This window comes from Lepisma saccharinum, chromosome 30 (assembly GCF_977018435.1).
Source record: "Lepisma saccharinum chromosome 30, izLepSacc3.1, whole genome shotgun sequence".
Taxonomy (NCBI): domain Eukaryota; kingdom Metazoa; phylum Arthropoda; class Insecta; order Zygentoma; family Lepismatidae; genus Lepisma; species Lepisma saccharinum.
This window is the reverse complement of record NC_139258.1, coordinates 36,120,001-36,142,781: the sequence shown is the minus strand read 5'-3', so window position 1 is coordinate 36,142,781 and position 22,781 is coordinate 36,120,001. Positions and strand designations below refer to the sequence as shown.

Below are 22,781 nucleotides of genomic sequence, written 5' to 3'. Positions count from 1 at the left end.
AGAGCAAAACATGCGCTTCGCATGAACAAAATTCCATTTTTTAAAGTAACGCAGGATGTAGAATAAAAAATAATTTCCCACTATTATCTCTGTCGTTGACTGTACGAATTCCATTCTTGTTTTCAGTGCTTCCAGAGAAGACGTCGATGACGTGGCAACGACGAAAGCGACGAACTCTTTGATTCAGATATGTCTTTTGTGGTGTGTAATTGATGTTACTAGTGTTATAAGAAAGATATATATATATCATACATCAAGCTATTGTCAATTAGTTCTCTTATTTCGTAAAAACTTTGTTTGTCCGCCATTTTTCAATATGGAGTACTCAGCGTGCGGGTGATCGCCGGGGACTTTTGATATGTTATTATTAATGTTATAAAGAAGCTATGCATCAAAATTCAGGTTGTTATGAATTGGTTCCTTTATTTTTCCTATTTTGACTGCACTAAGACTAGAGATTCGAATATGATGACGGGTCAGTTCATCCGAACACAAACAAAAGTTTGCCGTGAACATAGGGGAAGGTTATCATCGTTGATCACGTAGTCTTGCCATCATGTGGTTACTTGCCTTCACAGCCTGTACTGACGCAGGAATACTTCCTATCCAAAAGAATTCATACCGTAAAAATATTATCCCCCCCCCCCTTCCCCGCACTCTCCTAATCGCCGCCACTGCTCTGCACAGTTCAAAGTGGGTTCCGAACCACTATGTTCCGCAACCAGAAAACAGCCTAGGACAAGTGGTGAAGGGTATACAAGGAAACACTAACTAAATACAGACTTATGATAAATACCACTGTTGCCGTATTCGGTGTTTACACTGCTTTCAAACACGAAGTTCTGTCGTAATAGTATTTTGCCATCGGAACGAAGAAGAAAGTATGCACTTGCTTTCTCCGAGAGAATAATCCCAGTAGGCATGACGAAGCCGCATGGGTTCTGTTGTTTTTATAATTTTGGGTGTTTTACATGCATTTGAACTTGCTGATGCTGAAACTGGCATTAGTTTTCTCACATCACGCAAGAATTTTTTACAATTCACGATTTTTATATGTGGGTTGTGGTATTCACGTTTCAGTGCAATTGAAGTGATTGTCGCTAGATGTCACTGGTACGTTTCAAAATTATTCAACAAGTAATAAAGACGAACAAGCTTTTAATACAGAGAAGTTTTGTTTTATTTAAATTAATTAATATGTTTCTTGCCTAAATGCTGAAAATAATACTATGTAAAACATTGATATATCATTTGAAATTCATTTTATATGTAACTCTCAAAAGTCCTAATTTGCATGGTGTGGCCATGGCATCTCGTGGTTGTCTGAATAGCCCAGATATGTTTTGCTATATCTGCGGTGAATTTGGTCCCCGGGTACAGAGACAGGAAATAACAGATTTTGTAAGAAGAGCATGTTACGCGTACTTTAAAATGAAACTAGGAGATCAAGATATATCGTGGGCCCCACACAAGGTATGTAGATCATGTGTGGAATATGCACGGGAAAGCAGCCATCTATGCCATTTGCAATACCTATGGTGTGGAGGGAGTCTCAGGATCACAGCAATGATTGTTACTTCTGTTCCTGTGAAATTGTAGGTCGAAATATTAGAAACAAGAAGAGGATAATGTATCCCAATATTCCCTCTGCAATGAGACCTGTGTTGCACGGTCTAGACTTGCCTGTACCGACACCTCCATCAAGTCTTGAGTGTGTAAGTGATCCTGGTTCACTAAGTGATTCAGTGGAAGGAAGTGAAATGGAAGATGACATTTATGACCCCTCTCACGGATCTCGTGACCCTATACCGTTTACTCAAAGCGAACTTAATGATTTAGTTAGAGACCTAAATTTATCTAAAGAATCAGCTGAGCTTCTTGGTTCCAGACTTAACGAAAAGAACTTGCTGGCTCGTGGAACAACATTTTCCTGGTACAGACACCGAGAAAAAGAGTTTGTGCCTTATTTCTCGAAACAAGATTCTCTCGTGTTTTGTTGTGATGTGTCCGGTTTGCTGACTAAGTTAAATTTTCCTTCTCTTTGAACTGATTGCAGGCTATTCATTGACTCGAATAAAACAAGTTTAAAATTTGTTCTGTTACATAATGGAATATGTAATATTGCTCATTCTGTGTCACTAAAAGAAAACTACAGCAATATGCAACTTGTTCTTAATAAAATTAAATATGAGGACCATGGTTGGTTGGTGTGTGGTGATCTTAAAGTTTTGAGCATTTTACTTGGACTACAATGTGGATATACCAAACTGCCATGTTACATCTGTGAGTGGGATAGTAGGACACGATATTACCACTGGGAAAGGAAAGAATGGCCAATACGGAAAACGTTGAACCCGGGTTCATAGAACATCGTACAACAACATTTAGTCAGTCCTGAGAAAGTTGTACTTCCTCCTCTTCATATCAAATTAGGGCTGATTAAACAATTTGTGAAGGCTCTTAACAAGGAAGGACAATGTTTCCAGTTCATATGCAACAAATTTCCATCCCTGTCGTACGGCAAAGTGAAAGAAGGCGTTTTTGTTGGACCAGACATTAGGAAATTAATGAATGATAAAGACTTCGAGGAAACAATGACAGTAGCTGAAAGAGATGCTTGGATAGCATTTAAAAGGGTAGTGTTGAACTTCTTGGGGAACCACAAAAGTCCTGATTACAGAGAAGTTGTTGAGAATATGTTACTTAAATTTCAAGAGCTGGGTTGCAACATGAATCTCAAATTACATTTTTTGCATTCACACCTTGATAACTTTCCACAAAATCTCGGTGAATTAAGTGAGGAACAAGGCGAACTGTTGCATCAGGACATGAGGGATATGGAGAAAAGGTATCAAGGACATTGGAGTGTTAGCATGATGGCTACTGTCGGACATTGTACAGAGAAACGCCAGAAGAAAATCACAAGAAAGTTAGGAAAGCTTACAGAAGAAAGCGTGCTAAACAGAACTGAAAAATATGTATTGTGTAATGATTTTCTCGTGTGTATATTATATACTGCTATATATCGTTTTCTATATTATATGGGTCCTTTGTGTCTGTCTATATTCATTTTAAAATAAACATGTTGATGCGTTTAGTGTGATAAGCTACTTATTCTGATTGAAGAAAAGAAAAATTATAATAAAACAGTATGCAATATTGGACAAAGCCCAAATTTTGAAATTTGATTTGTAAGAAAACCTTGCGTGATAGAGAAAAACGAATTTCATATTCGTGATCAGCATGGCACAAATAATAGAGTTCACCTATTAAACAAAAGACAACATTAAATTGCATTTGATTTGCGGCCCTGTGTTAGCATATGTGAATGATTCCTCTCATATTATATGATAACGAAACATCTCCCGTAACCCACAATCTGTGAAAACTACACGAAGTTCTTGCTGCCTCACATTTCACTCTACAGTTATAATAACAAACACCCCTTTCCATTTCGCTATCGGATTATAAGTTACGGCCAATCAAATACCTTTGCTCACAGTAAAAGCACACACGAACCAGCATTCTTCATCCCGTGCCATCTAGCGGGAAAAAAACGCAATCTTCCCTTGCCTTAACGTCGGGGTCGAAGCAGCGAGAAAAAGCGCCGGAGATTCCACGACGACGAGAAAGTAATGTCATTTCCGAAAGTTTCCATCAGATGGCGCGCAATTCGCGAGCGCTGCGCTGATAGATGGAGCGTTATAAAACCAGAGTCAAGGAAATTGGGGAAGATATGGAGCTTAGCTTCAAATAACGGTCATTAGTTTCGCACGTGAGAGAAAAATAAACACGTCTCAAGATTGGCACCCAATGGAATTACCTCGGGCATTCTCTTCTTTCCCATCACGAAAGATGGAGGATGTATTTAATCTTGCCAGTGTCTGAGAGGAAAGGGTGTCTACAGAGATTGAAATAACCCCAACACCGCGGCGCTGGTGTTGCTGCAATTATGATCGCTGGAAGTTATACAATGTTTGTGCGCAGAAATATATATTTTTCCGTGTTTTTTTTTGATTGATTGATGTGGTTTATATTACTTCGCTTTTCTGCCAAAATTGGCTAATCGCGAAGATGAGGATGAGCGATGATATGATGAAAGGACACTCACAAAGAACACCCTTGCCCAGGACGGGATTCAAACCCGGAAACCTCTGGAGTCGTAGCGCGACTTTTACAATTGAAATAACTAATTTATTCCTCCATGCATGTATTGCATACGCTATAATGTATATATTTAAGCAGTGCAATTAATTTGTAACTAACACCTTTTTATAGGAAACGTTATTTCTCTCGGTTGAATAGTTATCGGCTTTTAAAAATGTGAAGTGATACATTGTTTACATCTCACGCGGCCGCCATTACTTCTGCACTCGTGACCTAGAGGTTGCTTCTGATTGGTTACGCTACGGAAAATGATTCGGACCGAGCCTATCCTTGAGAAATACCATGAAATATGCCATGGCATCTGAAAACCATAACATTTCTCACTTTACACGGTAGCATTTTGGTCATGGCATAAATGTTAAGAAAAATGCTTTCGTCTAAAGCAGGCATTAGTCTTAGTAGCACCCATTTTTAATATTACTCGATTTAACTGCCATCTTTGGATAACCACAATGAAACTGATAAAGCGGTCCTAACTAACCCGGAACCTTCGGTGACCGCAGTGGCGTCAGAGAGGTCTAAAATCAGGCCCGTAACCAGCATTTTATTTCGGGGGGGGCTTCATCCCTTTTCAGAACGGGCGTCGCAAGAAATATTTGTAGATTGGGCCAGGTCATAGATAAAACTTGATTAGTACAAATAATACTGACAATAATAATTATTGTTATTTTACAATAATAACTATTATAAGTTATTAAAAATATGCCAATTTCAATCCAAATTTGTTGTTAGTACATAACTGGAGAGACTTTGCTACTCAATCTACCGTATCAGAGAATATGTAACAATTGTTGAACGTTATTGTTCTTATATTTTATAGTTAGTGTACTAAAAATCATAGTTATTGTATTTTGTTATTAAGTTTTACACAATCGTTAAAAAAGGCTTTAACAGTTGGTGGTACATTTTACTCAAAGTTTATATTGTGTGACCTCTCACAAAGAAAACTATAAGTTTGGAAGCTGTGGATTCGTTAATTCTTTGGATTAAATGGTAGAATAAACTTTTTTCGATGTACTGCAATTCTTACTGTGATTATAACTTTATTTCTGTTAGTAACAATAAAAATAACATTTAAATTAGATATTTCTAGGATTTCGGTAGGGTTCAGCCCCCTTAGCCCTCCCCTGGCTACGTGCCCTGTACAGCAACAGATATTTCACTCCTTGCATTACAGTGTATTATTAATTAAGTTATGGCACAGGCATTAAGCAAGAAAATAATGGGCTATATTAAAGAACAAATGAACGTGTGGCCACATATCCTTCCCAATTCACCCCAAATCGATGTCCCAGATGGCGCAGCTTAAGGCCCCAGAGATCAATTCGGACCAATAAAAAAAACGGGAATCTGGAAATGAGGAATGGCGGAGGGAGATAAAGTAGGGGGAAATGGTGACACATGGCCGGAAGCTGGATTCCGGAAATAGCGCTCATACTATCTACCAGGTGCAGGGAACACCGTTGAAGACCTCCACCCGCCCCTCAACTGCATTCTGTCTATTTGGGTTAACCTTTCCATGAAAAATCTTCACTTAAAAAAGTAACTCTCGTAATATTCTTGATTCTCTACTTTTTCCTGGAGGATAAAAAATTTGAAGAAATCTTGATTTGATACAGGGTGTCCCGTATGTAAAATTTAATTTTGGACATAATTTCCGGAGGCGATAAAGAAATAGTTATTCGGCCAGGTGCTATTGCTAACTTATTTGGTAGAATTAACTTCACATTATTTATTTAGTGTTAAGGTATAATCAGTATAATGTATGTTAAAATATGAATACAGGGTGTATCATAAGTAATAGCGCAAACTGACACAGTTGAAAGTACACGATAATATAGAAACAAAAAAGTCTCAGTAAACATGGGTCTGCAAACGAACAGTTTTCAAGATAATTGCGAATGTGTGGTTACAAGCCGCCACTGACTTCATTGTCTGTAAACGTCGTCCTAGTTGCCAAAATGTACTCTTCGTTGCTCTTAGGTTCCATTTTCACTACGCAGTACAGAACAACTGACGTGACTCCCACAGTACGATTAGACTGTGTACTGATTGTATCCATCCTGTTTGATTGCAACGCCATCTCTCGGAAATGTACTGTTTTGTAAACAAAGAGCAAAGCTCGGAACGCACAAGGAGTAAAGCACTCGGTGTTTACAAAATGCAATCAGTGACCGCTTCTAACCACACATTCGCACACATTATGGGCATTTTACCAACTAGGACGACGTTTACAAACAATGAAGTCAGTGGCGGCTTGTAACCACACATTCCCAATTATCTCGAAAACGGCTCGTTTGCAGACCCATTTTTACTGAGACTTTTTGCTTCTATTATCGTGTACTATCAACTGTGTCAGTTTGCGCTATTACCTATGATACACCCTGTATATATTTAACATGTATTAATTACCCAGTGGAGGCACATAGTGGTTCGGATCCCACTTTAAACTGTAGGTCCAGTCCCGATTAGCCTTACTGTGCATAAAGTGGACTTGAAAACACCAAATCAATCAATCAATCAACATGTATTAATTACAATATAAACAATCAGTAAACATCTGTCCATTAAACCACAATTGTGTATTTTTAAAAATACTGCTTCTTCCTTAAGCATTTAATAGGTAATAATTTCAAGAGATTACAACGTGAAATAAGTTTGTGAAGGAATACAAAACTATATGCATTTCTCACACATACGAGCAGCCTATTTATATTTTTCACATTTTACGATGCTTCTCAGCCATACTGAGCTAACAAGACGATGAGGAAGAATGATGATTTCATGACGTAATTGATGACACACAAATAAACATCCCTATTTCAGACCAGGAATCGAACATGGATCATCCGATTGAGACTGAGAGTCAGAGTATTCAACGCGCTCGGCCACTGCGCCGGTACATACACAATATTACATATGTACATGTGTGTGTACAACCGCGCATGCATATGTAAATCAGTACCAGGACAAGGACACGAAGTTGGTACCCCCGCGCTAAGTATCCAGAAAGGTAAAGTGAATGTACATTTGGGACATGTAGGGGTAGATCACCAGACATTGTCGATCTCGGCTATTTTGGAGGTGATGTGATCAGCACCACGCTCCGGTCGCTTTTACCACCCAGGGTAGCATTTATTTGAAGCTCGGTGAACCCATCAGAGACAAGGACAGAAAAATTTCGACCTTAGATCAGCCACCCCGAGCATCGAATCCGGTGTCTTACTAATCTTTGCGTTTCAATATGACTCAATTCTCTGCTTTTCTTTCAGGAGACAAACACTAATATCCATGTCTTACCTATAACCAGTCCCATCTATCTCTTGAGCAAGACCGAGCATAACGGCAGTGAAGGGGGGAAATCGAGTGGGCAGAGAGCAGTACACGCTGCTGCGAAGGCTGGTAACTGCAGTGATCCCTTTCACGCAATTCCGTCCCCTCTCACGTGTTTATTGGTGGAGCCGTCCCTCGTCACTACTTCCGCAGACTTGTCTTTGTTCGCCTGCTTCAGAGATAGGTGGAACAGGGTATTGTTCGCTTTATATCCGACCATTTTCGATTCGGTGCTGCCACCTGGCGTATCATGCTGGAACTATGGGTCTGCTGGCGGGAGCAGTGTTGTGTCTGACCTTGTAGGTGCGTGAGTGTTGGTAGTGAATGTTATCAAATGGCGCCGAAAATCAACCGGTATTGAGAGGGTTACGAAATGGCCCTTTTCCATGCTACGTTTTCATACGTACGCATTGTGAAATAGTGTCGGGAGAATGGGTTAACACTCGGGGTGACTACTGCGAAAGCTATTGTGGCCCGTTACACACAACAGGCTCTCCTTGCGAAACATTCACCAACGAAAACCACCAGGAGAAGGGCTGCAAGCAAAGTGTCACCCGTAGTGCGAAGGGGGATCAGTCGATGGGCATGCCAAGAAAATCCCCCGATTTCACCTCGCACCATTAACTGTGAACAAAACAATTCGCAAAAGCCTCAGGTTGAAGTGTGTGTGTGCAGAAGGCCCGTGTACACCACCTTCTACCACGTCACATTGCCGAACGTAAGACGAACTGCAGGAAACTGTATGAAAAGTACCTGGCGGGTTCCAAATGGAAGAAAGTTGTCACAATGGATGAATCATATGTCCATCTCACTGCTGGTGGTCACATTCGGGCGATCACATACCGTGACATTGACGGCAAGGGGCGCAGCAACTTTGTTCGTCAGTGCAGGGGAAGTTTCCCTCGTAGCTTTATGGTTGTGACGGGATTCGGATATGAGGGTAAGTTGACGATACGCAAGGTGGACAAAAACGTGAAGGTGAATGCCAGATACTTCCAAGACTCCATTCTGACACCTATCTATCCGAGAGACATCCCACAATTGTATGGAATGGAACCAGGTGATGATCCATATGGACAAGGCATCGAGTCATACCGCCAGAACATCACTACGTTTTTATCAGGAAATGGTAGAGGAATTAGGAATTCGTGTCATTCCGTTTGAAGACATTCCTGTGAAAAGCCAAGATGCCAGTCCAATGAATTTTTGCGCATTTGGACTGTTGAAACGACGTCTTCAACATCGCCGCCCGCGCACCCTGGATGGTCTATGGAAAGCTTGCAGGGAGGAGTGGGACAGAATTCCCATGCCTGTCCTGCACTGGAGCTTGCTGCAATGGAAACTGCGATGCCGGGCGATAGTCCACAATGCTGGGGGTCCAATAGAACATGATCGGTGGTGGCGACGCGGTATCTCTTAAGGTGAGTACCCGTCAAACATGGTCGGATATAAAGCGAACAAACTTCTGTAGACCACCGTGGCTCCAGTGTCCACAAAGCTAGGTGTGAAAACTTCACCGTTCTACAATCTGGAAGGTAGCATTACACAAGGACACTTATCCTCGCGTCAATCCTTTCACCTTCCTCTACTCATCCGCCGCCAATTTGCAGGATCTCTCGCGGTTTCCCCCAGGTATTCCCGTAGGAACACTTCCGCTCCAACGCGAGCCCCATTTTTCACGCGCCGAGCAAAGGAGAAAGAACGCGATGGAGCGAGAACCATTCGCCCACCCAACGTAGTCTGAAATCAATTTACACTCGCCGTCAGGAAGCAGTCGTACGCGCTCCTAAAGCTCTTTCTGGATTATTATTTCCCAACTTTTGTTTGTACTGCGAAATAGCGTTAGCTTTGAAGTTTGCACGTGCATTCTCCCGCCAAACCTCTCGCACGGCAGTGTTGCCACTAGTGAGGAGATTGTTTCCACCAGATTGAAAATCGAAAGTTACATGTCGCCGATCGAGAAGGCAAAAACACAAATTCCAAGATTTCCGTTTTGTTAGGAAGTACGGAAATAATATTAACAAATCTTTCAGAAGGAAATAATATTAACAAATCTTTCAGACGGAAATAATATTAATAAATCTTTCAGACGGAAATAATATTAAAAAATCTTTCAGACGGAAATAATATTAACAAATCTTTCAGACGGAAATAATATAAACAAATCTTTGAGACGGAAATAATATTAACAAATCTTTCAGACGGAAATAATACTAACAAATCTTTCAGACGGAAATAATACTAACAAATCTTTCAGACGGAAATAATACTAACAAATTTTTCAGACGGAAATAATATTAACAAATCTTTCAGGAATTATAATAACGAAAAATAGTAGACTACAGATTTAAATAACCAATGTGACAAATCTCAGCTCAATGCGTATTTTTGTACGCTTTCTTGTTTTACGTCGTTTTTGTACATATTTAGGCTAATCGCGACGAGGAGGATGAAAGATTATCAGATCAATTGATTGGCACTTACAAGGGAATATTGCGATCATGCCAGGACTCGAACGTCGAACCGTCGATGGAGAGATCGTGAGTCCAGCACTCAAAGTTTAACACTTTAGAGTTTGCTTTGGGATTGGACCTACAGCTTAAACCACTAAGCAAAGTGCCTTCACCGGAATCAAACCTGGGAGGTGGGGGAGGTTACGTGGGAGAACCATCAGACATGAATGTACGTATGTATCTGTCATCCCCCCCCGTACACGCGATGCAAACAACTTTCATCTTCCTTACAAAATAAAACAAGAGCCATAAAAAGGATTTCTAAATCACTATTTTCTTTGTGAATGTATTGTGAATCTTTGTCTGAATTGTTGTTTTGTTTTGCACAGAAAGGCTAATCGGGACTGAACCTACAGTTTCAAGTGGGATACGAACCACTGTGCCATGTGCCTCCACCGGGTATCGTACTCGGAACACAATCTTTCTGCGCAGAAGACCATGCTAGAGGGAAACATTACGTTTATAGCGTCTTATTTTACAATAAATTTTGCCTTGGTCAGCATTGCAGTGTTTCATTAAACATGGAAGCAAGGCTTAACAGTGTTACCAAAGGGTTTCTGTGAGCAGACAAGCCATCCCTTCCCAAAAATGCTACATCTTTGGTACATTGCTTTAATATTGTTATGCCCTTAAAACATTCCAGATCAGGAAGGAACCAAAACTAACCAAATTCAGTGAGAACACAACCCAGCTGGCAAAACTGCACGTTACCTTTGATGTCTCTGCACTTCCACCCCTCAGTAAAGCTGAACTCGCCTCGAGGCCACCCCTCTTAGTTCTCTTTTTACCCTGTTGCGTGAAAGGGAGAGGGTAATAAGCATTTCCTTTCACGGGGTCAAATTTCATTACCTCGTATCGATTGCATGGTAACCGCTTTATGGAGCCGCAGTCAACGAATAATGTATCACGAGGTCTTGTGTTCGATTTCCCCGCGGACACATTCGTAGTTTACACACTGCTACAGGCTCAAAGATTGGTCCTTAGTGAGAGTATAGGAGGTGGGGGGAGAGTGTCATCGAAAGTGCAATCAATGTATGTACGTTTACTACCAAAGAGAAAAACTGCACATTGTGTAGTACATAGCGTATTCACTTCCCCCGCCAAAAAAAGTTGGAAAGAAATCCGAAATTAACAGACCTCCTGAGAATGTATTTTTCAGGGATGTATCTACTATTTTCAATCTGTGGATGAAAGTGCATTAGCAGTTTGAGTTTTGTTTTAAATCCACTTTATGCACATGTAGGCTAATTGGGACTGGACCTACAGCTTAAAGTGGGATCAGTACCAGACCTGGACTAGCTCACTATGACACGTGTATCTAGGCTATGAGAAAGAGCGAAGACTGGGCTCTCGGTATATGTGCTTAGACACACACATCTATTTTGCTAAATCTTGACGTCTTCAAGGAAGCCACGTTGCCATCCCAACGGCAGCTAGGCTGCAAACTCCTAAGAATTCAAGTTTGTCAACTCCTAAGAATTCAAGTTTGCCAACTCCTAAGAATTCAAGTTTGCCAACTCCTAAGGATTCAGGTTTGCCAACTCCTAAGAATTCAGGTTGTCAACTCCTAAGAATTCAGGTTGTCAACTCCTAAGAATTCAGGTTGCCAACTCCTAAGAATTAAGGTTGCCAACTCCAGAATTGCCATTACTTTCTTATTAAAATGAATAAATTTCTTCACAGTTTCTAATATATTTTTCTGCTGTATTTTTCTCTCTAGGCTTCGCAGATAGTCTATAGTGGAGCCCAAGTTAAGAGTTCAGTATGGGCCCTTATGGGCTTTTACTTTTGAGATCACCACCCCTAAACAAGTGTGTTTCTGTCAGAAACAAAAGTCGTTATCATTCGAAGAGAAAATAATAAATAAGCAAAAACCAGAGGAAATGTAAGGCTTTGATGGTTTACACCTTCTTTTGCAATTCGGACCATCAAAAAAAGACGTTTTCCTTTCTTGTGTTTACCGCGATTTGGGGAGTTAAAACTAACAGCCGTCCGAGGGTTGCCACTTGCTGCAAACACGTGTTGGGAAGAGGGAAGGGGGCGGGGAATGTCCAGGCAAAAGTTCGTGAATAGGCGGCTCCTGTCGGGGGTCAAGTGGTTTGTTGTTTGCGTACGCGCTTTCTCATTTTGGGTATTTCTTGAAGGAATTTATTATTATAATTATTCAGCAACAGCAAAATGGCAAGGGGTGGTATTATCAAGCATAAAAGTGTCCAGAGTCTTACAAGTAAAGAGAGACAAATTGTAATAAATATAAATATACTTCAAGCAGAAAAATCCCGGTAAAAGTGTTAGTTGGACTGCAAGCGAAAGTGCTGAAACGACTAAAATTTCGTTCAAAACTGTTTACAAAATTAATAGCGAAGCGATTAAAGGTCCTCTTGCAACCAAACGAGCAGAAAAAACGTCAAGAGGTACGCAAAATCCAACGACTTCGAATATAACTTTAATACGAGGCGATGTGCGGCGAAACTTCCCAGGCACATTGTATATAATACATTGCCGGATTTTTCGGGAGGAGGTTCACTTGCCCCTCCCAAAATGATGACTAAGTATTATGAAAAGTATTGAGAGCGTTATATTAAAAGATAAAAAAAATGATCGAGCCATTTTTCTTAGATAGTTAAAAGTCAGTCTCCTTTCTGTAATTATCCTTCATATGAGTAAAAATACAATAGAACTCCTTTTATTTCACACCTCTACTAATAATTGATTGATTGAGTTTTAAGTCCAATTTTATGCGCAGATAGGTTATACAGTTTTATGTGAGATACAAAGTACTATGTGCCTCCAGCAGGTATCGAACCCTGGATCACTTGATTATAATGCGACGACGGAAATTCTGCTAATGCTATCCCCTTAGAATCGAAGGACCCTGGGTTCAGTTTCCTGGTGGAGGTACATTCTAGGATGAATTATACATTGAAGGCTCAGTTCCGATTAGTTCATCTGACCACAAATTACACCTAGAACGAACCCTTGCAATTATATTGATGTAAATGACGTGACGTGTCCAATGGGCGTATATGCTGGTCATAACTCCTCCTTGGATAAGTATTCCTAAAAGAAGAGGGTCAACAGCAGGAGAAGATGGCATATGAGGACCAGCTACTAAAAAGTATACGTACTACCCCCCTCCTCCTTCGAAAACACTGGGCACAACACTGATATAAGGGCGCTCTTTGATGTGTCGAATAAGTTGCAAATCTGCACATTATATTTCCAATATTACGTAATGCTTACAGCATATTCTGTGCACGTCCCAGAAAAAAATAATCTAGACCCGCCTATGACTGTCGAGCTGCTGCTGTGCAAAACGAATAGAGGGACAAAACAATAAATACACAACAAGACTTTCTGTGCGGCCTTACGAGTTGTTTGCGAGCACTTACAGGTCGGGGGGAGAGATTTGCTTTGGTGCATGTCGGTAATGAATACGGTTTTGTCTCAAACGAGACAGTGTGCCGATAAATGTGAAACAGGCCTCTCCGATGGCACAGTGGTAACGTCCTGGTTTGATACCCTTTGGAGGCATATAGTGGTTCGGATCCCAGTTTAAACTGTAGGTCCAGTCCCGATTAGCCTTTCTGTGCAAAAAGTGGACTTAAAGGGGAAAAAACACGGCCAACGTACACGATGAAATGGACAGCAAGACGTATGACAAGTATATTCGGGAACAGTTATTTGCAAATCTCCCTCCATGAACCGTCATTACTCTGTACCACAGCCGCATGAAAGAACAGCTTCCTATCAAATCATGGCGAAAGGATTTGTATTCTTGTATTGAACAGTATCCGTTCCGTTAATCACTAACTTTTGTTGCGGCGTGTACTACAGCAGAAGTTCGATGCACGCCGGAGCCTTCTTCCACTGCGCACCATGCGGCAACACTGTCCCCATAAGCCCCATACTGAACTCTTAAGTTGGGCTCACCAATAGAATATACGCTCCTGGTGCCTCCACCGGGTATCGAATCCGGAACACAGCTGACTGGACGCGTATCTGGTTTCGAGCCAGCACCTGTGTTTCTGAGAAGCGCTGTTGTCACTTTTGCCTGCAGTGTTTAAGACATCCAACACGATCTGCTTCGACGTTATACTTCCAAGGTCTCTACATTATATAAAAAATTAGCACAACCCACTAACACAACCTTTATAGCCGCAGGTTGTGTTATTGTGTTACGCTACTTTTTACACAAACTGGAGATATTGGGCGTGTAATGTCGCAGTGAATGAATGGTTGTCTAAACACTGCAGGTAACAAACAGCGCTTCGCAGAAAAACAGGTGCTGGGTTGAAATGAGTGTCCAGTACACTTTCTTTTCTCTCGAGCTGTGTCAAAGATATCGAACTGGTGTTCGAATCAGGACTTCAACTATACACGCTAGGGGGATTCCTAAATGCATATGTACGGTCCAGGGGACGAAAATACATCCCTGGTATACTGAAAGCTTGGCAACACAGCACACCAGGCTGCAAAAGTGCAAGGAGGGAGATATAGGCACGTACAGCAACTGACAGCCAGCTCACAGCATTCGGAGGCAGTGATGGAAAACCAGCAATTTCTCTTCCCTTTCGGAAGCATTGGTGCCATGAAGGAGCGTTTCCAATTTCAAAAACGGCACATATTCTCCAAATTGAAAACTGGAGGCTGGGGAGGGGGGGGGAGACTAATGATGACAAACCGGAAACGGAAAAAAAAACGTTAAAAGCTTTCCCAGTTTCTTTCCAATCCCTGAACTATTGTTTATTTGAAAAAAACAGAAAAGCGAGAGAAAGCGGAGGGAGGCGTTGAGTCCGGAACAAAAAAGTTTACAAAACGCACCATTTGTTTTGCTCATGTTAAAACGCTCATTTTTCCACTCACAATTTTCCTCTTCCTACTTATAGGAAGTTGGAAGAGAGATAAGGGTGGGGGGATGAAGATGCCGGCAAACGAAATTCCGCTTTGAAAACCATTTCAATTTCCTCATTAATGCTTCTATCCCATGTTTGCGGTACGTCAAGGGAGGAAAAAAAGCTCACCGCTATCTCAAATGTTAACTCAATACTTACAGCTGGTTGCTACACTGCCGTTAAAAAGCGTGCGCCATTAGAATTTCAAATACGTAACGTGAACAAACCATAGGAGAAAATACACACATTTAATCAACTCGAAATGGGATGGATCTGACGCCGCTAATACTAACCACTCTTTTATTTTTACACACTTTTATTCGGATGGTACAAATGATTGCAGTGGTTTTTAAAGAAATCGCCGAGTGCTTTATATGCAAATGAATGACCGCATCCGCTTGGAAATATGGAGAAACTCATTCATTTTTTTATATGACCTACATGCGTTCGATATGTGCCCCTTTGGTGATTCTGCAGGGAATTTTCTGTGATCAAAGTGGAAAAAAACAACAGTTTCATGAATGAAATATGGCAACACTGGTTGCTGTCAACTCTGATTCACAACGTACATAGGAATGGAAAATTTGACTTGCCAGGTTAACGTGGGCGAGGCTACGAGTTACTAATGGAAACTTGAGTGTGTGGAACAGTAGGGTGGGGACTCCCACATTAGTCAATTGCGGCTTTTCTACCTGGTTTTCCAACAATTACAATTCCTTTAAAAATAATGTAATTTATCAGGTTTAAATTTTCTGTTTCAATCTAACAAGGGTAGATATCTGTGTCGTCACAGGCTCTATTAAACTAATAGAGGTGGATTTTTTTCACTTTTAAAAAAAAGCTAATATAATACTAAATTAATGCCTTCTTATAACAAGGTCGGTGCGGAGGTTTACATGCAGCGTCATCATTGATAGGCATCCCAACATGATATCAGCATCAAATTTATTAAACTGTCTCGCTGTTTTATTATTTTTTGAAAGGTGGAAAGTTCCCTCATCACGTTTCAAAAGCAAAATACAGTTGGGACTATGCTGATCGCGAGCCCAACTGGCGCCTGATCTAAATAGCTCAAACTGTCCACCAATCGTCTTCGGGGGTGTGTGCCTCGATGAGTGTCAACAACCTCAGTTGCGAAGTAAAAGCTGTAGGGGTAACATCGCTCTCCCGTTGCACCGTTGCCAAGCGTACGTCTGTTTTTGTCAGTTGTTTCTATTAGCTTCTTTGTAGTGTTTGGCTGTTTTGTGTACTAATTTTCCATGATTTGTGTACTACTGTACAACTTATATCCAGTAACGGCGCTGTTCAACTCTCTCTCTCTCTCCCGTTTTAGAGGAGGTTTGGCAACATTCTGTGTATCCGACGCTCATTTGTTTCGTCCCGCCAGGAAGTTTCGGTGCCTTGTGACTCGAAAACTGAACGCTGATTCGTTGTTTCACCGCCGCCAGCTGGAAATGCGAGCAGTATAGTTGACAACAAAAATCACACCAGCAACTTCTCCAAACTTGGTGACTCTTTGAATAGCCAGCCAGTAGTGAATCTAGTTCGTGGCAACAGGGAAGGAACATTATCGTTTCCATACACGAGTGCAAGGAACCATTACGAGATATCCACAAAAATTATGCCGCTAACGATCAGTCAGTCCATTTGCGTTGGTCGCAAGGCGCATGCGCTAACTTGCGAGTCCATTGGCAAAACAAAGGTGATGGCTACAAATGCAACGCAGACGGGGAAGCACGTTCCGGGAAAATCGTCCTCGTTACACTAATGCACTTCGAAAGAGCCTTCTACAAGTTGTAACGGCCATTGCAAACAGTCAAGGGATAATAAGCTTTGGCGTACAAGTGTAATAGTTATCGACTTAGTTTCGTGCATATTTCTGACTACCTCCCCTTTCGCGTCTGAACTCGTCCACTCGAGATGGTGAGTCAGCCGATGTTGAATAGCAAGTTATCGTGCCCGTTAAGAAAACACTCTATACTCTGTCCCAGGAATCTGTAGAGCAAGGCCGCGCATAAAGGTAGAGAAGGGGAGAAAGTGAGTGGGCGGAGCGAAGCGCACTACGCGCTGCTCATAACAGCTGGTAGCTGCAGCCAAATTTTCCTCTTCATACACTCACTTCCCCTGTCACACGTTCATTGGTCGATCCCTCTAGAGTAACTACTTGCGTAGAGACTTGTTTCCGTTCGTTCTCTCTAGAGATGACCTGGATAGAGTATACATAAATCGTGATTAAGAAAGAAAGCTTTCCAAACTTACCGTGAGATGTCCTCCTCGCTCACCGCCCTGGGCGTCGATGCTTGTAACGTTAACGGTGGGTTCAGGGATTCTGTGTACGGTGCCGAAGTTTCCACGGGCGCTGAAAAGAAAGTAAAAAAATCAAGTTTGCGAATGGTTCAGAAACAAAAGCTTATTTCCAAGACCCACTGACTAATTCTAAAAAAAAGAATGTAGACCGTCCTCTTCTCGATTAAAAAAAAAGATACCACTGATTTATTATTTATTTTGTAATAGCCTATACTGCCGCCACGGAGAACGCCTTTCTGGCAGTGGCCCTCTGTTGCCGCCTTTACCTACGAAGAGACTAGCGGTCAAACAGCCAATTAAGCCTACCGCTGTCCCCTGTTTGAGCAACAAGCGGCAACCTTACAATCCCTCCCCCTCGAAGGAGCCAGCAGGGGAAACATTATTTTGTCAAAATAATCATTCTGGGGGCCGGTTGTTATGGTGGCCATACTCTAGATACTCTCATTTTGAGTTCGCAGGGAGGCTTCCCCTTACCTCATTCTCAGTTAACGTGTCGCCAGGTGCCTGGGCTTACCTAGAAACTCTATCCCGGGAATCTCTGGAGCAAGGACGCGCATAACGGAGAACGCGAGTGGCCGGAGCGAAGCAGATCACGCTCCTGCCAGCCGTTGTTTACTGCAATCCATTTCCCCCTCCACTCAATCCCGTTCCCTGTCAGATGTTAATTGGTCCAGCCTTCTCGAGTCACCACTTGCGCGCAGACTTGTTTTCATTCGCTCGTTCCAGAGATTCCCAGGATAGGGTTTAGTATTGAAGGCTTCCCGGATAATGGGTAGCTGCTCAGGTTAAAGTACATGCACTGACGAAATTTTAAACTTTTTAAAAGTGCTAGGTACTACTACTGTAATCCTAAAGGAATATCACATGTATAACTGAAAGTTTTCACCAGAATTCCTTTAGGTTAGGATTAAAAAAACAACTTTCTATGGCAATTTATGAAAGTATCATTAAACAGAATACAGAATCTGGTAATAACTGAAGTCCTTTATGACCAAACTGTCTCACAATTATTAACCTCATTAATATAAAAATATTCAATTATCATTACCACCCATGTATTTTCTTACTCTAAAGAGAGAAGTTAATTATTGCTAATTTTTACATTCTCGTATTTGTTTTATTATTTTTAAATAATTATATTTCATGGTGTTATCTTTTTATTTCTTGTATCATGTAAAGGGTTTTCCAATAAGAATGATAGGATTTTGAAATAAACTGGCAACTATGCTTCAAATGTTATAACTGTCACTAGTTGCCATTTGTGTTTAGTATCCTGTGACAATTCATCATAGTGTTCAAGAACGTTTGGTTATTATCCAAAAAAAATATGAAAATAAACGTTATTTTGTGAATACTCAACGTGCACTTCGCAAAAACTATGGTCCACATAATCTTCTCAGATGAAGCTCATTTCTGTTTATGTTAACAAACAAAATTGTCGTTTTTGATGTAAAAACAATCCACAAGAGATTCCCTTGCATCTGCAAAAGGTCACTGTATGGTGTGGTCTATGGCATGGTGGCATCATCGGACCTTTTTTTTATTTTTTTTTTTAAACCAGGTAGGACATGCAGTTACAGTGACTGGTGAGCGGTACCGATTGATGCTAACAGTTTTTTTGTGGCCAAATTTAGATGAAATTGATTTGGAGGGCATGTGGTTCCAACAAGACGGTGCCACATGTCACACTGCTAATGTCACTATCGACGTATTGCAAGAACAGTTTGGTTAAAGGATAATTTCAAGAAATGCAACTGTTAGTTGGCCTCCAAGAAGTTGTGCTTTTTGTGGGGTTATTTGAAATAGGCCCGAGTTATTGCACAAAGTCATCGGAAATTGGGTTAATCGAATTCACTCGTGTGCACGAAGTCGAGGTGGACACTTAAATGCTGTGTTATTCTAAACATAATGTAATAAACTATGCTTCAAAATAACATAAAAAGTTTGGTTGTAACTGATATAGTTTTGATTTTATTTCATTGTAAAATCATATCGTTCTTATTGGAAAACCTTATATATCTAATGGAAAGTAAAAAGAGATGCAGCTCCAAATTTGTATTCAATATTTATGAATTGCTTTTTATCAAAATGTATGAAAGGTTTGCGACTTCGTGTTGGGGCAATTTCGAATCCATTCCTCAGCCTAAACAAGTTTGCCACCCTCTTGATTTATTCTCTGTTATTGGTTAAGTAATGTTGTTCAAGTGACTTCGAACTACCTTGCAGAAAAGAACAAGATTAGTTTTATCGGCTATTCATTAAGTAAAATGACTTCGTTCGAACTGCCTATTAGAACAAGAAAACAGTATTTTTATCTGCTACTGAATGTAATGTTGTCCAAGTTACTTTAAACTCCTTGCTGGAGAAATGAGACAGTACTTTTACCTGCATTTGCACCTAATGGAAGAGGAAGACTACTTACGTGGTGGCGGCGATGACGAAACATCCGGTGGCGGCGGGAGCGTTTCCGGAGGTACATAGGTGGTTTCAGGTTTCGCCACTACGAGGACCACTCTCTCTTGCGTCGCCTTCAGCGTCGCCACGGCTTCTTCGTGCGTCACATTCTCGAGGTTCTTGTCTCCGAGCTGGAAGGAGAGAATCTTTGTTACTTAATTTGAAAACACTAACCAAACTGGACAGTGCAATATACTAACAACAGCAACACGTCTTGAAGATTACAAGGTACTATCTCGGAATATCGACGAGGTGAGTCCTCGGACGGTTTCAGAGATTTAAAGAACTAAAGTAACTGTTAATGGTTTGACATTAGTAACGTCTATTTGAGAAGGTAACCTTTTCAAATCTAATATCCAGCGTGAGAAATCATTGAAGACTGTTCGGGGGAGAAAAATGTTAATTTACACACACACACACGTGTGATTTATTTCAGATTCAGGATTTTCCAACTGAGGAACTATAGAAACTCTAATTACATTTCAGGAACTGATCTTTAATGTTGGATATTTCAGTGGAATGTCTTCCCAACTCAGGACGTTCTACTAATTGCTTCGGGGGACACCTGTATAACACTAAACTAATCTAAACTACAAGCAAAAGATCTAAAATATACTCAATATACTGAGTGATCCGTTTGGGTATGGATAAAATAAAATGGATGTGAATTGTTTTGGTCAAAAATGTAATAACCTGAAATATTGTATACAAAAGACTGAAAGGTGGGAGTTTTTATTTTTATACACTACTAACAGTTTGGTAGAGCTTTCAGTTTTCTACATGGCCTGCATTGCGAACTCTGCACAACTCATAACGGTGATTCAATTCATTCCACGTCTGGGGTAACATCCCTGGGGCGATTCTGTCTAAAGCCTGTGTGATTTTGAGTTTCAAATCATCAATGTCTGTGGGTTTCTGTGAATAGACAGTGTCTTTAAGAAGACTGGAGGGGTTAAATCTGGGGAGTTGGGAGGCCACGCAATTGGTCCCCCACGGCCACACCAACGACGATTGAAATGTTGGTCAAGAAAATCACGAATCAGTTCAAACTTAATTGTTGCCAACACACTACAGAAAAACTCCCATGCTTCACGCACGAAAACACCAACACGAAAATTTTCCTACTGTCACATTTATGTTTCTATTAATGTTTTAATTTATCCATACCCAAATAAATGAAAAAGAAGAAACTCTCAGTAAAACATTGTACTTTTTGACATTTGCTTCAACAGTGCGCGAGTAGGAACTGACGAACCGTGGACGCATGTATTACTGCTCCGCCCAGTTGTGGGATGCTTGGTGGGATTAGATTCCTTCATGCAGGAGTAAACGCAGCCAAAATTCATCGTTGATTGTGTCGTGTTTATGGCAATGGCGCTGCGAGAGACTGTTGCAGGAAATAAAACGTAGGACAAACCACATTAGATATGTATTGTCGAACGTTCCAGAAGTTTCGAAGATCGATCGAAAACAAACGTCGTGGAATGCTCAGCAAAAGCGTCATTCTCCTTGTTATTTTGCTTTTATTATGCAGATATTGTTATTGGTGTTGATCTGTTATTAGTCTTTTTAATCCCGGAAGGATTAAGCACCCTGCCAATATCTCAGAATTTGCTCCCAGAGAAACACATCACTAGGCATTGTCTTTGATTGAAGATTTGCAACCCAATGAACATCTTGCACACCCACACCTATAGCCCGCCATTCTTTAAGCCAGAGCAGATACAGGGCTCCGGAAGGGAGTTGCCATCTGCTCTTCCTACCTCTATAAATCATACCAATGCAATATTTCAACTGAAAAGCCACGAAAACGGGCCATAAAGGGGTTTGAAACATGGGAAGGTGGAGAAATGAGGGGCTGCAGTCATTAGCCAAATGAGTCCCGAGTTTCAATTCGTCCGCCCCTTCCCCTTGCGGACTTTTGGGTAATGGCACTCGAACATCCGAGCACCTGTGGCCGTTAGGTTCAGATGCCGGAAGGGCAGAAGCTGTGCAAATAGATTCCTCGCCTCAAATTCGCTGCTTCTCACCCAATAGAATGTATGCAGGACGAGAATTATTGCCACGCGATCTACTCGTTTGTTAAATTAGCCACGTATATTGGTTTATGAAATGTGAACTTGCAGAATAAAATGGAAAACAAGCGTCCTCGGTGGCGAAGGGTCGAAGATTTTAGGTTTGAGTTTCGGTCTTACCTTCAGTGTGTCATCAATTTCATATATCCACCATTCGAATACTCTAGGGCAGAGTTTAACGTAACGTATCACAGATAGGTGGGGGTAATGGGAGGCAATGGGTAGCAAAAATAAAGACTGAATTATACAGTATAGGGCTGGGATGGGTGTGGGAAGAGGGGAGAATTGATATGCAGATGGTAGGGGCCATACGTGCCAGACTGGAAGACATTAACAAACAGAAAATTTTGGCAGAACGCGACGCCAAAACATCGTTAACATCAGCGAAAATAGTGGATACGGATCGAGAATGGGGAAGGAGGAACTACGTGAATTTGTGTGGGGCAAAAGAAAGGTCAGGATTGGCCTGGTTCAGACTGGGGGGATGGGCACAAGTTAAACTAAAACGGAAGGACGGGAGCGTAGAATGTCCGCTATGCGGTGAAGACGAGACGAAATTTCACATTCTCAAGTGCAAAGAAACAGGGGAGGCAAGACAAAAATATATCAGGGAAATAAATGAAGCTAACATTGAGAATATAATGACAACCGTTATTAGGAGGGAGAGACCGAGAGGGGGGGAGGCGGAAATAAGGAATCTGGGAACTTTCCTACACTATGCCTGGGCAAAGAGAGCAAAGAAGCTCAGTGGGGATAGCGAACATGTGTAAAACGGGGAAGGGGGGGGGGTACTAAATAAATAAATGTGAGAAAATTAAGAATCACTCAGGTAACAGTGCAAGTGTAGTGAAAGAGTTGAAATGAAATAGTGTTTGTGAACTTCCAAGCAGTGTGAATGTGGAAGTAGACTGAGAGGAAGAAGGGTGTAGGAAAATTGTACTAAAAAAAAAAATCATCCTTGTATGGTATGTACAACTGTAAAGTCTCATACTGGAAATAAATTCTATTCTATTCTACTAATTTTCCGGCACCCGAAT

At 41.1% G+C, this 22,781-nt stretch overlaps 1 protein-coding gene across 14 annotated transcripts in view; it reads right to left on the bottom strand.

Moving 5' to 3' along the window:
• Window positions 1-22,781, bottom strand: part of LOC145981874 (disks large 1 tumor suppressor protein-like) — a 1,252,559-nt gene that overhangs the window by 122,119 nt on the left and 1,107,659 nt on the right. For all 14 annotated transcript variants that reach the window (XM_083115344.1, XM_083115335.1, XM_083115336.1 and 11 more), the window contains 2 exons: window positions 19,638-19,800; window positions 17,168-17,267 (listed from right to left, as the gene is read on the bottom strand). In XM_083115344.1, coding sequence (XP_082971470.1) covers window positions 17,168-17,267; window positions 19,638-19,800 — 263 coding nt within the window. The remainder of the gene's footprint in view (window positions 1-17,167; window positions 17,268-19,637; window positions 19,801-22,781) is intronic.